Genomic DNA, 16,667 nt, shown 5'->3' on the forward strand with positions numbered 1-16,667 from the left:
TCCTCATTCAAGGCAGTTCCATACGCCAGATTTCATGCCCGACCTCTTCAAGCTCAGATTCTCCACTGTTGGACTCGGACGGATTCACGTCTCGAACTGCAGTTGATACGCTTGTCGATAAGGACTCGTCAGTCGCTCTACTGGTGGCTTCACAGTCACAATCTGAGGAAGGGTGCGCCGTTCACGGTCTGGTCTTGGATGATGGTAACCACGGACGCAAGCCTCAGCGGTTGGGGAGCAGTGTTCCAGACTCATCATTTACAGGGGCGCTGGAGCACTCAAGAGTCAAAACTACAGATCAACATTCTGGAATTGAGAGCGATCTGATATGCTCTCATTCGGATTCAGACCATGGTGCAAGGCCATCCAGTTCGGGTGCAATCCGACAATGCCACGGCAGTGGCTTACATCAACAAACAGGGAGGAACTCGCAGCTGGTCCGCAATGAGAGAGGTTGCTCAGATTCTCACGTGGGCGGAACGTTGGATTCCCGTGATTTCAGCAATTCACATTCCGGGAGTCGAAAACTGGGAGGCAGATTTTTTGAGTCGTCACACGATTCATCCGGGAGAATGGGAACTTCACCAGGAAGTATTTCTTTCTCTAGTGGATCGCTGGGGAATGCCAGACATAGACCTGATGGCGTCACGCCTCAACAAAAAACTTCCTCTTTACGGATCAAGAACTCAGGATCCTCAAGCATTTCTGATCGATGCACTAACAGCTCCGTGGCAATTTCAGCTGGCTTACGTGTTCCCGCCAATTCCCTTGCTTCCACGTCTACTCCAACGCATTCGGCGAGAAGGCCTTGCAGTAATTCTGGTGGCTCCGGATTGGCCGCGCCGACAGTGGTACACTCTTCTAAACAGCATGGTCGTCGGAGATCCCTTTCGCCTCCCTCTGCGACCAGATCTTCTTCTTCAAGGACCTTGTCGCCACCCAGATTTAAATCGGCTGGCTTTGACGGCTTGGTTCTTGAATCCAACATTTTGAAGGCAAAGGGTCTTTCTCGTGCGGTTGTTCAGACAATGATTCGGGCTAGAAAACCGGTGACTTCTGGCATTTACCATAGAGTATGGCGTATTTACATTGCTTGGTGCGAGAAAAGGAACTTGACTCCGCATTTGTTTAGACTTCCTCGCCTGCTCTCCTTTCTCCAGGAGGGTCTTGACAAGGGTTTAAAACTTTCTTCCCTGAAGGGTCAGGTTTCGGCCTTGTCGGTTCTTTTTCAAAAGAAGTTAGCAATCATCCCAGAGGTTCAAACATTCCTACAGGGTGTACTTCGAATTCAACCACCTTTTGTTCCTCCGATTCCTCCCTGGGATTTAAACTTGGTACTTAAAGCCCTTCAAAATTCTCCATTTGAACCTCTAGAATCTGTGGAACTACGTTATCTAACACAAAAAGTTGTTTTTCTTTTGGCTATTGCCTCAGCTAGACGAGTGTCTGAGTTGGCGGCTCTTTCCTGCAGGCCGCCCTTGTTAGTGTTTCATGACAATCGGGTGGTTCTGCGGACGAAGCCTTCATTTCTTCCAAAGGTTGTTTCAGCATTCCATTTAAATCAGGACATCGTTCTTCCAGCTTTTAATCCGTCATCTTCTCAGGGGGAAGATTCCCATTTGGCTCTCTTGGATGTTGTTCGGGCCTTACGTATTTATTTGTCTCGCACGGAGTCTTTCCGTCGTACGGATTCCTTGTTGGTATTGGTTGATGCTCCCAAACGAGGTTGGCCTGCCTCTAAGAACACTGTGGCCCGTTGGGTAACTTCGGCCATCAGGCAGGCTTACGTGTCCTCAAACGTTTCGGTTCCTGACTCAATTAGGGCTCATTCGACTAGAGCAGTTGGAGCGTCTTGGGCTGTTCGCGGTGGTGCATCTGTTGAGCAACTATGCAGGGCGGCGACCTGGTCGTCAGTCCATACGTTCACAAAGTTTTACCGGTTTCATACGGTTGGTTTGGAGACTGCCTCTGTTGGGCGTCGTATTTTACAGACGGCTATGCCGTCAACGTCTCCCTCCTCTCATTAGCTTGCTTTGGGAAGTCCCACAAGTAACGGCGCAGCGTCCCCCAGATGGAGGACAGAGAAATTGGGATTTTTGTTTACTTACCGTAAAATCTCTTTCTCTGAGTCCATCTGGGGGACGCTGCGATCCCTCCCATAGTTTGTCTGGTTTAATTGGTTAATTTTTTATTCTGGTCTATCTCCTTTGGCTTGGCTAAACGTTAACTGAACAGGGCTGAGCAGGAAGGAGATGGGAGTGGTTAGAGGGGGGAGGAGTCAGCTTTTGATAGTTCTGTGCCAAACTCCACTACCACACACCTCTAACCCCCACAAGTAACGGCGCAGCGTCCCCCAGATGGACTCAGAGAAAGAGATTTTACGGTAAGTAAACAAAAATCCCAATATTTGCCATTTCTCCTTCTTGTATGATTGTAGAGTGTTATAAGCATCTTCACCGGAAAAGAAAGTTGATACATGATAGACTAATAATATTGACCAATAAGCATAATTACAGGAGGAGCGAGTTCAGTGTGCTAGCGGTTTCATCCTACAAAGATAAATATCATTGACCTGAGACTGCAGGATAGCCACATGTGTCCAGGCCACTTGAGCATTCAAATGTCTAAATGTATGCCTTAACTGTTGTAGGGGGCAATACTAGATTTAACAAAGGACTTAATTGGTGTCATTTTCAATCAAAGGGCCTAATTCAGACCTGATCGCTGCAGTGCATTTTCGCACAGCGGGTGATCAGGTCTGGCTGGGGCCGCAGTGCGCCAGTTTATGCCAGAGATGCGATCGGCATCTCTGCCCAGCGATCACCTCTGCCTGGCAGGGAGCTACTCCTCAGGTACAAAAGCATCGCCACGGTGCAATGCTTTTGTACCTGTGCAGGGGAAGGACGGCAGAGCCAGACATGCGGAGCGGACTAGCCCTGTGCTGGGCTTCCCCCCGCATGTCTGTGAAACTGATAGTAGATGTGCTAAATTTAGCACATCTACGATCAGGTCTGAATTAGGCCCTAAGTACATCAAGCAGGGTAGGATTTAAGACTTATTGATTCAGATTTGGCAGAAGAGGTAATTTTTGCAGGGCTAATCTTACTGGAAAAATGTGTATTTTACAATTTCTATGCAGGTGCCATCTTCCTCTCCTATTCGAATCCCGAGCAGCAGACTTTATCAGTTAAAGAGGGTAAGACGTCACGCTTCACTAACTTTTCTTCACATATGAGCAGCTAGGATCATGGATAATTCTACATGTGTGTCATCCATGCTGTGTGCAGTATCTAGTCATGTGCATTGATCGTTTTTGATAGGAATCAATGAGCAAATCCAAATTCATCATTAGAAAATCTGTTTAAGAATACATTGGAGAGTTGTGTAAACTAACTGGTATATCGATAACTCGCCCTAACGGTGGAATTCAGTTACTGGCTTGGCTGCAATGTGTTGTTCCAGAACAGCACATCCCAACCAGCAGCATCCCAAGTTATTCCTCGTGCTCCATAGAGATGTAATGTTCAGGCTTCCGTAATGGTCAGATACGTACACAGCCAATCAGCACGGGTTATCCAGTGGTACACCAGCTCTTAATGAATTGGTCCTGAAGTGATTTGCCAATTTAATATTTCTTAAATAAAACCACATCTAACAGTAGCTGACATGTTTCTTATTCTTTATTCTGTGAAGGAGGAAGGAGTGGACTTGTTGAACCAGGAAACGGCGCGTGAGCGGTGAGTTTTTGTTATTTGTGTAAGTGTGCAGTAAAATCACACGTGAGTAACAGTGATCTATATAAAATGAAATTTATGTTCTCTTTAAAATAGTTGGGCCCATACTTTATACATAGCTTTGCAGTATAACTGCATTACTGAGCTTTACAAGTCATAATAAATTAAGTTTTAAATAACATCTCCAGTTGAGCATTTGAATCTGCCAATGTATATACAGTACTTTTTTTTTTTTTTTTTTTTTTTTTGGGGGGGGGGGGGGGGCGTTTCTTTTTTTGTATGGCAGGTTAAAATTCCCTTGATGGACAATCATCTATGGCAATAATGCTTCCTTTTTATTTTATTAGTGAAGTGCAAACAGCAATGCAGATGAGCTTATCCTGGGAGGAAAGCTTTACCTTGGTAGGTGTCAGACTTACTGCAAAATGTTGTTTTACTGCTGCTCCACTGTGCTAGTCCCTACATTGCCTGCTTGTTCTTTTCTGAATCCAAAATCCTTCTAACACAAAGCCGGTAACAAAACTGCATGTTCACATAACGCTTTTCGTGTCTCAAAATATCTCCTGGCCTAACCACTCCAATCCACTTCTCTCTTCTGTACTCCTTACTTCTGTACTAAAAATAGCAGTCCCTTTTTAAAGGGTCAGACACGAGATTTTCCAAAGCATCAGAAAATTGTATGGGAGTGGCACATAAATGTCAAACAACTGTGTCTCCTCTTGTGTAGTACTGAACGTTGTTATATTGACGTATATGCCTCTGGGATAACTAGAGTATAGTATGTGGGATGAATAGCCAAATATTGGGGCAGTACGGATGGTGTAATGGTTAGCATTACTGCCTCACAGCAATGAGGTCATGGGTTCAATTCCCACCATGGCTTTACCTGTGCAGTGTTTATATATTCTCCCTGTACTTCCGTGGGTTTCCTCCAGGTTCTCCGGTTTCCTCCCACAATCCAAAAAAATAATGGTAGGTCAGTTGGATCCCAACACAAATTAACCCTAGTATGAATGTGTGCTTGTGTACATGTGGTAGGGAATATAGATTGTAAGCTCCAGTGGGGCAGGGACTGATGTGAATGGGTAAATAGTCTCTGTAAAGCGCTGCAGAATATGTGTGTGCTATATAAATACAGTACACAGTACAATACAGTACACTGTACACAGTACCCACACTGGCAAAAACAGCCTGAAAGCGGTTTTCTCTCGATTTTAAGCAACCGATTAAATCGGCCAGTATAAAAAAAAAGCAGAAAGACCGCGCGCAATTGAAGGGGCGGGACTTTACTATGAGATGATCCAGCAGCTCACCAGCGCCATTTTCCGTCTGCAGTGGACGCAGACGCTGACTGACAGGGACGTGCAGCTCCTCCAGTGTGACTTCAGATTACCTCAGCGGTACCAGGGGGTCATGGCAGGGGAGGAGCGATTATTAGTGTACTAAGTCCCCTATCAGGGAGCTTAGTCTGCGACCCAGCTAAGCTTAGCATTAGCGATAAGAGCGCGGTGGAGGCTGGCTCCAAATTACTTTGTCTCTCCCTGAAGGGCTCTTTCTGGGTTAATTGTGCTTAACCTTTTCCTGTGTGTGTGTGTGTGTGTGTGTGCGCGCGTGCTGTCGCATTTTACATTACATCAGGCAAAGAGTGTGTTTCTTGCACAGCGGAGTGTTCCTCTTCACCAGGGGGCTCACTACTGGGTACTCAGGGCAGTGCACCATCCCAGAATAGCGGGGCTGAACCGAAATGGGTTACTTCCATTAAGGGAATGATCTCAAATATTTTTACAAAGCTATCCCGCAATGAGAAAGAGATGCAATACTTAAGACAGACTGTGGATGAGTTTATGTATAGAGACTCTGTCCCCAAACCAGCTTCTCAATCCCCTTCCGTTTGTCTGCAAAAACGATCTCTGGCCCATATCCTGCAGTCTGACTGACTGGTCAGACATGGAGGAGGGTGAGGTGGATTTGGGAGAGGGGGATGCTACTCTGTCACAGGGAATAGAGGCTCTTAAAGAGGCTATCAGAGATGTTCTACAAATTCCAGATAAGGTGTCAGAGGAGTGTGAGGAATCTTATTTTAATGTAAAAAAAAGTCCTCAGTCACTTTTCCTGCGTCAAAGGAATTGAATACACTATTTGAAGAACCGTGGGTTGATCCTGGTAAGAAATTTCAAATCCCTAAAAGGTTGCTCTCATCTTTTCCTTTTCTTCTGGAGGATAGGAAAAAATTGGAAAATCCACCGATAGTGGATGCATCAGTCTCTAGGCTGTCACATAAAATTGTATTGCCTGTCCCTGGTGCAGCCTCTCTAAAAGATACAGCTGATTCGTAAAATTGAGAATACACTCAAATCATTGTACACAGCTGCTGGGGTGGCCCAAAGACCCACTATTGCATGTGCTTGGGTCACAGAAGCCATTGCTAAATGGTCAGGTAACCTAATTGAGGGGTTAGATTCCTTGTCTAGGGGGGATGTTATTGAACTCCTGCAGCATATACAGGACTCTGCGAACTCTATGCTGGAAGCCATAAAAGATTGGTTTGCTTAATACACGCACCACCACTCTGAAAATGTCACCACGCAGGGGCTTGTGGCTACGCCAGTGGACTGCTGATGCAGACGCCAGGAAAGGCGTGGAAGGCCTACCATTCACAGGGGAGGCCTTGTTTGGAGACGAACTAGACAAATGGATTTCCAAAGCTAATGCGGGTAAGTCTATGTATTTTCCTTCCGCAGCTCCCCCAGCCAGGAAAGTTTATTCAGCTTCAAATATACAGTCCTTTCGGACAGCCATGTTTAAGGAAAAATCCAGAGGTGCTTCTACAGCCTCCAGAGGCGCAAGAGGTAAACCACGCATACCAGCAACTGCAGGTGTTCAGGAACAGACCTCAGGCTCTGCTTCCTCAAAGCCTTAAGCATGACGGTGGACCGTGAGGCCTGGAGGTCTGTCAAGTGGGAGCCCGACTACAATTCTTCAGTCACATCTGGTCAAGTTCGTACCAGGATCCCTGGGTAACAGATCTTATTTCCCTGGGTTACAGACTGGAGTTCCAAGAGCTCCCACCTCAGTTTCTTCAAATCAGGCTTACCAGCTTCACAAGAGGCAAGTATAACTTTACAATAGGCCATCCAAAAACTGGTGCAGACTCAAGTCATTGTTCCAGTTCCCAAGAAAAAACAGCTGCGCTGAACGCCCGGCACACGGACCAGCCCACCCGAGAGGTATCAACAACTGAACTTTAACTGGCGAAATAAAGATAATTACTATTGGAGTCTTACTATTGCACCTTTTGTTCATTGTTTGTGCACTCATAGCAGTGTTCATCGGCAGCTGTGGAACATGGACTTCAGCTTTTACTATAGCTGCAACACATTATAAGTCCTCCAGTTGTGCAGACACTTTGAGACAAGTTCTGTGGGTTATTTTATTGTTCATTGTTATATCGGTATCATTATATTATAACATCTCTTTTATTACATATTAAATTCTTATATTATTCATATGTTGGCTCTCTTTTTATTGCACTTCTGACATTCAGCGCAGCCGTTTTTTCTTGTTAGCTTTCTTGTTACATATCGACACATAGGTGTTCGGCTAGCGCAGAATCTCAGAATTCTGTTTTTAGTACACATTATATAGTATGTGATGCATCCTCTGCTGAGGCGCTTTTTCAGCAGTTAATTTACCTTTGTATTGTTCCAGTTCCACCTCATCTACACAACAAGGGGTACTATTCCAACTTGTTTGTATTACCGAAACCGGACGGTTCGGTACAACCAATTCTGAACCTCAAGTCCTTGAACCCGTCTTAAGAGTGTTCAAGCTCAAGATGGAGTATCTGAGAGCGGTGATCTCAGGTCTGGAGGAAGGGGAGTTCCTTGTTTCTTTGGATATCAAGGATGCGTACCTTCACATTCCGATCTGGCTGCCTCACCAGGCTTATCTACGGTTTGCACTACAGGACTGTCACTACCAGTTCCAGTCCCTGACGTTTGGTCTCTCCACGGCACCGAGGGTGTTCACCAAGGTGATGGCAGAGATGATGTTTATACTCCGCAAGCAGGGAATGAACATAATTCCGTACCTGGACGATCTTCTGATAAAGGCGCCGTCCAAGGAGAGGTTGCTTGACAGCAATGGCCTCTCAACCAAACTTCTCCAGGATCACGGGTGGTTTATGAAACTACAGAAATCTCACCTAGAGCCAACACGGAGGCTCCCATTCCTGGGAAGGATACTGGACACAGAGTCGCAGAAAGTGTTCCTTCCATTGGAAAAGGCATTGGTAATCCAGTCGATGGTTCGGGATGTCCTGAAGCCAACCCAGATATCTGTGCATCTATGCATTCGCCTTCTGGGGAAAATGGTGGCCTCTTAAGAGGCGCTTCAATACGGAAGGTTTCACGCAAGACCCTTCCAGCTCGATCTGTTGGACAAATGGTCCGGATCGCATCTTCACATGCACCAGAGGATTCATCTGTCGCCAAAAGCCAGGATCTCCCTTCTGTGGTAGCTACAGACCTCTCACTTCGTCGAAGGTCGGAGGTTCGGCATTCAGGACTGGATCCTGTTAACCACGGACGCAAGCCTCTGAGTTTGGGGATCATTCACCCAGGTGGTGCAGTTTCAAGGAAGATGGTCAAGTCAGGAAGTTGTCCTTCCAATCAACATTCTCGAACTCGGGACCATATACAACGCCCTTCTGCAGGCCTTTTATCTTCTTCAGGATCGGGCCATTCAAGTCCAGTCGGACAATGTAACGGCAGTGACGTACATAAACTGAGATGGCTGAACGAAAAGCAGAGCAGCAATGTCGGAGGTGTCAAGAATTCTCCTCTGGGCAGAAAAAAACGCTGTGGCGTTGTCGGCGGTCTTCATTCCGGAAGTAGATAACTGGGAAGCAGACTTCCTCAGCAGACACGACCTGCACACGTTGGAGTGGGGCCTTTACCCGGAAGTGTTCAGGTGCTTGACACGTCGGTGGGGATATCCACAAATCAACATGATGGCCTCTCGTCTCAACAAGAAGCTCAAGCTGTATTATTTGGAAGAAATGTCTCTTGGTGCGAGAGCAGAACTTATTCTGCGATTTAATTTCACCTGGGACGTTTCCTGCTTTTTCTGCAGGCAGGTGTGGATGTGGGCCTACGTCTGGGCTCCATAAAAGTCCAGATTTCGGCCTTGTCCATTTTCTTTCAGAAACTTGCCTTCTCTCCCTGAGGTCCAGACGTTTTTGAAAGGGGTTCAGTGCATCCAACCTCCTTTTGTGCCTCCCACAGCCCCTTGGGATCTCAATTTGGTGCTGCAGTTCCTCCAATCGGACTGATTTCAACCATTACAGGAGGTGGACGTAAAGTATCTTACATGGAAGACCGTCACACTGTTGGCCTTGGCTTCAGCAAGACGTGTGTCAGAGCTGGGGGCTTTGTCTCACAAGAGTCCCTATTTAATTTTCCATGAGGACAGAGCTGAACTCTGCACTCTCCAGCAATTTCTTCCTAAAGTGGTGTCTTCGTTTCACATCAACCAGCCTATTGTGGTTCCGGTTATCGCCGACACCTCTGCTACTTCAAAGTCTTTGGATGTTGTGAGGGCTTTGAAGGTATACGTAAAGAGGACAGCTCGTCACAGGAAATCAGACTCACTGTTCGTTCTCTATGATCCCAATAAAATCGGGTGTCCTGCTTCAAGGCAGACAATTGCACGCTGGATCAGGCTCACTATCTAGCATGCTTATTCCACGGCAGGTTTGCCGGTTCCAAAATCTGTACAGGCCCACTCTACTAGGTCGGTGGGTTCTTCCTGGGCTGCTGCCTGGGGTGTCTCGGCTTTACAGCTCTCCCGAGCGGCTACTTGATCTGGTTCGAACACGTTTGCTAAGTTCTACATGTTCGGTACTTTGGCCTCTGAGGACCTTCAGTTTGGTCAGTCAGTTCTGCAGGAACCTCAGCACTCTCCCACCCGTTTTGGGAGCTTTGGTACTTCCCCATGGTACTAAATGGATCCCCAGTATCCTCTAGGACATAAGAGAAAATATGATTTAAATTACCTACCAGTAAATCCTTTTCTCATAGTCCGTAGATTATACTGGGCGCCTGCCCGATGCTTCATTCTGCCTGCACTGTTACTTGGTTAAGTAATGTTGGTTCAGCTGTTGCTGTTCCTGTTTAAGGTTGGGTTAGCATGGCTTTCCTCTGTTTGTGTGTGCTGGTTCGGAATCTCACCACTATCTTTATCCTCTCAAAGTATGTCCTTCTCCTTGGGCACAGTTTCCTAGACTGAGTCTGGTAGGAGGGGCATAGTGTGGGCTGGCTCCTTCCTCTATCAAATTCTTAAAGTGCCCATGGCTCCTAGTGGACCTGTCTATACCCCATGGTATTAAATGGAACCCCAGTATCCTCTACGGACTACAAAAAAAGGATTTACCGGTAGGTAATTAAAATCCTTCCCCCCCCCCCCCATCAAAGTTCTACGCACAATACCCCATAGTGACAACGTGAAAAAAGTTGTGGTTTTTTTAGATTTTGAAAATTTATTAAAAAATAAGAATTTACTCACCGGTAATTCTATTTCTCATAGTCCGTAGTGGATGCTGGGGACTCCGTAAGGACCATGGGATTAGCGGCTCCGCAGGAGACTGGGCACAACTATAAAGAAAGCTTTTAGACTACTGGTGTGCACTGGCTCCTCCCACTAAGACCCTCCTCCAGACTTCAGTTAGGATACTGTGCCTGGAAGAGCTGACACAATTAGGAAGGATTTTGAATCCCGGGTAAGACTCATACCAGCCACACCAATCACACCGTATAACTCGTGATACAATACCCAGTTAACAGCATGATAACAACTGAGCCTCTCAACAGCTCAACAATAACCCTTTAGTTAAACAATAACTATATACAAGTATTGCAGACAATCCGCACTTGGGATGGGCGCCCAGCATCCACTACGGACTATGAGAAATAGAATTACCGGTGAGTAAATTCTTATTTTCTCTAACGTCCTAAGTGGATGCTGAGGACTCCGTAAGGACCATGGGGATTATACCAAAGCTCCCAAACGGGCGGGAGAGTGCGGATGACTCTGCAGCACCGAATGAGAGAACTCCAGGTCCTCCTCAGCCAGGGTATCAAATTTGTAGAATTTTGCAAACGTGTTTGCCCCTGACCAAGTTGCAGCTCGGCAAAGTTGAAGAGCCGAGACCCCTCGGGCAGCCGCCCAAGAAGAGCCCACTTTCCTCGTGGAATGGGCTTTCACTGATTTAGGATGCGGCAGTCCAGCTGCAGAATGTGCTAGCTGAATCGTACTACAGATCCAGCGAGCAATAGTCTGCTTAGAAGCAGGTGCACCCAACTTGTTGGGCGCATACAGGATAAAGAGCGAGTCAGTCTTCCTGACTCCAGCTGTCCTGGAAACATACATTTTTAGGGCCCTGACTACATCCAACAACTTGGAAGCCTCCACGTCATTTGTAGCCGCAGGCACCACGATAGGTTGGTTCAGATGAAAAGCTGATACCACTTTGGGGAGAAACTGGGGACGAGTCCTCAATTCTGCCCTATCCATATGGAAAATCAGATAAGGGCTTTTACATGACAAAGCCGCCAACTCTGAAACACGCCTGGCCGAAGCCAAGGCCAACAACATGACCACTTTCCACGTGAGATATTTCAAATCCACGGTTTTAAGTGGCTCAAACCAATGTGACTTTAGGAAATCCAACACCACGTTGAGATCCCAAGGTGCCACTGGAGGCACAAAAGGGGTCTGAATATGCAGCACTCCCTTAACAAAAGTCTGAACTTCAGGTAGTGAAGCCAATTCTCTCTGGAAGAAAATCGATAGAGCCGAAATCTGGACCTTAATGGAACCCAATTTAAGGCCCATAGTTACCCCTGACTGTAGGAAGTGCAGGAACCGGCCCAGCTGAAATTCTTCCGTTGGAGCCTTCCTGGCCTCACACCACGCAACATATTTTCGCCATATGCGGTGATAATGGTTTGCGGTTACTTCTTTCCTAGCTTTAATCAGCGTAGGAATGACTTCCTCCGGAATGCCCTTTTCCTTCAGGATCCGGTGTTCAACCGCCATGCCGTCAAACGCAGCCGCGGTATGTCTTGGAACAGACAGGGCCCCTGCTGCAGCAGGTCTTGTCTGAGCGGTAGAGGCCATGGGTCCTCTGACATCATTTCTTGAAGTTCCGGATACCGCGCTCTTCTTGGCCAATCCGGAACAATGAGTATAGTTCTTACTCCTCTTCTCCTTATTATCCTCAGTACCTTTGGTATGAGAGGAAGAGGAGGGAACACATAAACCGATCGGTACACCCACGGTGTTACCAGAGCGTCCACAGCTATCGCCTGCGGGTCTCTCGACCTGTCGCAATATTTTTCTAGCTTTTTGTTTAGGCGGGACGCCATCATGTCCACCTGTGGTTTTTCCCACTGGTTTACAATCATTTGAAAGACTTCTGGATGAAGTCCCCACTCTCCCGGGTGGAGGTCGTGCCTACTGAGGAAGTCTGCTTCCCAGTTGTCCACTCCCGGAATGAACACTGCTGACAGTGCTAACACGTGATTTTCCGCCCATCGGAGAATCCTTGTGGCTTCTGCCATCGCCGTTCTGCTTTTCGTGCCGCCCTGTCGATTTACATGGGCGACCGCCGTGATGTTGTCTGACTGGATCAGTACCGGCTGGTTTTGAAGCAGGGGTTTTGCCTGACTTAGGGCATTGTAAATGGCCCTTAGTTCCAGAATATTTATGTGCAGGGAAGTCTCCTGACTTGACCATAGTCCTTGGAAGTTTCTCCCCTGTGTGACTGCTCCCCAGCCTCGAAGGCTGGCATCCGTGGTCACCAGGACCCAGTCCTGTATGCCGAATCTGCGGCCCTCTTGAAGATGAGCACTCTGCAGCCACCACAGCAGAGACACCCTTGTCCTCGGAGACAGAGTTATCAGACGATGCATCTGAAGATGCGATCCGGACCACTTGTCCAACAGGTCCCACTGAAAGGTTCTTACATGAAACCTGCCGAATGGAATCGCTTCGTAGGAAGCTACCATTTTTCCCAGGATCCGCGTGCAGTGATGCACCGACACCTGTTTTGGTTTTAGGAGGCCTCTGACTAGAGATGACAGCTCCTTGGCCTTTTCCTCCGGGAGAAACACTTTTCTCTGTTCTGTGTCCAGAACCATCCCTAGGAACAGCAGGCGTGTCGTAGGGACCAGCTGTGACTTTGGAATGTTTAGAATCCAGCCGTGCTGTTGTAGCACTTCCCGAGATAGTGCTACCCCTACCAACAACTGCTCTCTGGACCTCGCCTTTATCAGGAGATCGTCCAAGTACGGGATAATTAAAACTCCCTTCCTTCGAAGGAGTATCATCATTTCTTTATCATCCACTAGGGGTCACTGGAGTACTCTTGGGATATGGACGGGCTTCCGCAGGAAACAGCACTGAATATTTAAATTAGTAACACTCCACCCCTCCATATCCCTGAGCACTTACTCAGTGTTTTTTCTGTGCTGAACGTGGTAGCAGCTTAATACCTGAAGTCACGGTTTTGTTGAAGAAACTTTTATTTTTATTTTTATTTTTTCTACTATTTGTAACACATCCCTTTCCCCCTTCCAAAAGGCAGGGTCAGGGATCGTGCAGCTGCTGATAGCAGCACGGGCGTGTCGGGCCTCTCTGAAAGAGCTCCCTCACAGCCCTCACATCCTCCTGCACTGGCTAGCCGGCGCTTACTGAAAAGCCCCGTCGGAGCCTCCGCACGTCTGCAGGAGTAAGGTATGTGAAACGGGGCGGTCAGCTCCCGCTGCCGCCCCGACGTGTGGGGACATAGTGCTTGGTGACGGCAGAGGGATTGTTACGCGGCTCTCCCCTCTCAGCCTCCGGCAGGTACCGCGGCTCTCCCCGCTCAGGCGCCCGCACGTTCGACCGCGGTTCTCCCCGCTCAGGCGCCCGCACGGTCGGCCACAGACCTCCGTGCAGGCACCGCGGCTCTCCCCGTTCAGGCGCCCGCACGGTCGGCCACAGACCTCCGTGCGGGCACCGCGGCTCTCCCCGCTCAGGCGCCCGCATGTTCGGCCACAGACCTCCGTGCAGGCACCGCTGATCGATTCTTACAGGCCGCAGCGCTACCTTGATTAGCTGACGCCGCTATTATACACGAGGCCACCGCTGGGACACACGAGGCACATAGCGCTCTACGATACCCGCTGGGGGCCCACACGCTGCGCTGCCGCTGTAATAAGCTAAAAGAGCAGGCAGCCATTACAGGGGGGACAATAATAATGTCGCAGAGAAATACTGCAGCAGCAGAGGAGTTTGTTACAGTATAATCAGTGAAAGTTGTACCAGCACGGTGATTATATGTATAAGTTAGCAGGGCAGACATTTTTAACATGCTTCCTGTGTTTTCCTGCTGTGATTCCAGAACGTTCCTGCCTTACATCTCTACACCACCGGAAGGCGCAGGGGTGTTAGTGGGAATTTGGGATCAAATTTCTTAGTACTGGCCACGTGTATTGCACTGGGCCAGATATATATACAGAGCCACCTTATTGCTATTTTACTGAGTCGTGCAGGTGTCTGTTTTTTGTGTATTGTATTGTCTGTCGCCATGAGTAAGGCACCAGCAAAAACTAAAAAGCATATTTGCAAAGTATGTGGCAGTGTGTTACCGGATGCATCTACCACATGTAACGTATGTTTTGTGGATTCCGTTCAGAATACCATTTCTGCTCCGGTTTTGCAACCAATTTCCTCACCGGACCCTCCGTGGGGTATGTTAGTAAATGTACTGGAGAAATTTCAGACAGAAATGACCGCTGCTCGTCTGGAGCGAGAAACGTTAAGATCTGAGTCTAGGGTGAGACCGCCAGAACTACCGGAGGCGTCTCAGCCTTGCGTACGGTCCAAATCCATTTTGGGCAAACGGGATAATTTTCATATGTCTTATGATTTTCCAGTGTCTGCTATGTTGCATTCTGACGATTCCATCCCAGACCTCACGGAACACGATGAGGGGGAGGAGGGCGAAGTGGAGTCAGATGGCGAGGATGTTAACAGTTCCGGCATTGATGATCTCATCAGAGCGGTACGGCAGTCGCTAAGGTTTCCTGAAGCTGAGCAGCCTCTCACCAATGATCAGGTCGTATTTACTAAACGACGGAAGACGCCAGTAAGTTTTCCTGTGTCGGATTCTCTAAATCAGATGTTAGTAGAAACAAGACAGAATCCAGATAAACGGTTTTCTATACCTCGCAGATTTAAGTCTAGTTATCCGTTTCCAGACTCGGTAACGTGTACATGGGAGAATCCACCAATAGTTGATTCTTCAGTGTCAAAGCTTACCAAGAAATTAACCATACCAGTGCCATCAGCTACTACGCTTAAAGATCCTTCAGATCGTAAGATAGAAACTATGCTAAAATCCATGTATGTAGCAGCAGGTGTGATGCTAAGACCTGGATTGGTTGGCATTTGGGTCACTAAGGCGCTCATAATATGGCTTACAGAACTCAAATCTGCTTTACATGACGAAAACCTGATAATTCAGGTAAATCAAATGATTGAGGCTGTAGAGTATCTCTGTACAGCGTCTACTGAAGTCTGTCAGCTCACTTCTCGTATTTCATCTTCGCTAGTTACGGCACGAAGAGCACTCTACCTGCGTACTTATCAAGCGGAGGCAGAGGTCAAACGAAGTATAGAGGCGTTGCCTTACGATGGCAAGAAGTTGTTTGGTCCAGAATTGGACGCATGGATTAAGGAGGCTACGGGAGGTAAGTCTGTGTTCTTACCAGTGCCTCCACCTGCGCCAAGAAGAAGGTACGCTGGACCTTCGTTCAAATCCTTTAGATCTCAGCCCTTTCGAGGACGTGGCAGAGGATCAGCCACGCCTGCTAGACGTGGTCGAGGACGTGGTTTCCATCAAACCAACACAACTCGCCAAGACGCTAAGGTTACCGACAAGCCAGTGGCATGACGGCCTACCAGCCCATCTCGGTTCTCCAACTGTAGGAGCACGCCTTCAGACGTTCCATGGGGCGTGGTTCCACACATCCGCGGAGGGCTGGATTCGCAATTTAGTGTTAAAAGGTTACAAAATAGAGTTCGACTGTCTGCCGCCTCTGCGGTTTTTCAAGACAGGCTTGCCTCTGTCGGACGACAAGAGGACAGTTTTGCAAATTGCCATTCAGTCCTTACTGGATTCGGCAGTGTTGATTCCGGTCCCTGTACACCAACAGGGTCAGGGTTATTATTCAAGTCTATTTGTGGTCCCGAAGCCGGATGGCTCAGTCAGACCAATATTGAACTTAAAGGGCCTCAATCAGTACGTAACTTACTACAGATTCAAAATGGAGTCTCTACGGTCGGTGATTGCGGGGTTAGAGACCAAGGAATTTATGATTGCGCTAGACCTCAAGGATGCGTACTTACACATTCCAATTTGGCAGCCTCATCAGAAATTCTTACGATTTGCAATACGCCAGAACCATTACCAGTTTCAGGCTCTGCCGTTTGGCCTGTCATCAGCGCCTCGGGTATTCACCAAAGTAATGTCTGTGATGATAGCTCACCTCAGATCCCTGGGAGTGACAATAGTTCCGTATTTAGACGATCTGCTCATCAAAGCTCCGTCTCCACAGATACTTACCCAACATGCGCTGCTAACTTACAATGTACTGGTTCACCACGGTTGGATTGTAAATTTCAAGAAATCACATCTGATTCCGTCTCAACGCCTTCAGTTCCTAGGTATGATTCTCGATACGGTCAATCAAAGGATTTACCTACCACAACAAAAAGTACAAATGCTACGCCATCTAGTACAATTAGTACTCAAACCACGCACAGTGTCGGTACACTTGTGCATTCGCCTGTTAGGCACAATGGTGGCAGCTTTCGAGGCGCTTCAGT

At 47.7% G+C, this 16,667-nt stretch overlaps 1 protein-coding gene across 7 annotated transcripts in view; it reads left to right on the top strand.

Annotated features, from left to right (window-relative positions):
• Positions 1–16,667, top strand: part of LOC134949089 (PABIR family member 2-like) — a 62,330-nt gene that overhangs the window by 20,615 nt on the left and 25,048 nt on the right. For 4 of the 7 annotated variants that reach the window (XM_063937464.1, XM_063937463.1, XM_063937461.1 and 1 more), the window contains exons 3-5: positions 3,140–3,196; positions 3,694–3,737; positions 4,082–4,136. In XM_063937464.1, coding sequence (XP_063793534.1) covers positions 3,140–3,196; positions 3,694–3,737; positions 4,082–4,136 — 156 coding nt within the window. The remainder of the gene's footprint in view (positions 1–3,139; positions 3,197–3,693; positions 3,738–4,081; positions 4,137–16,667) is intronic. The other 3 variants (XM_063937467.1, XM_063937466.1, XM_063937465.1) reach the window with 1 other exon arrangement.

Source organism: Pseudophryne corroboree, chromosome 8 (assembly GCF_028390025.1).
Source record: "Pseudophryne corroboree isolate aPseCor3 chromosome 8, aPseCor3.hap2, whole genome shotgun sequence".
NCBI lineage: Eukaryota > Metazoa > Chordata > Amphibia > Anura > Myobatrachidae > Pseudophryne > Pseudophryne corroboree.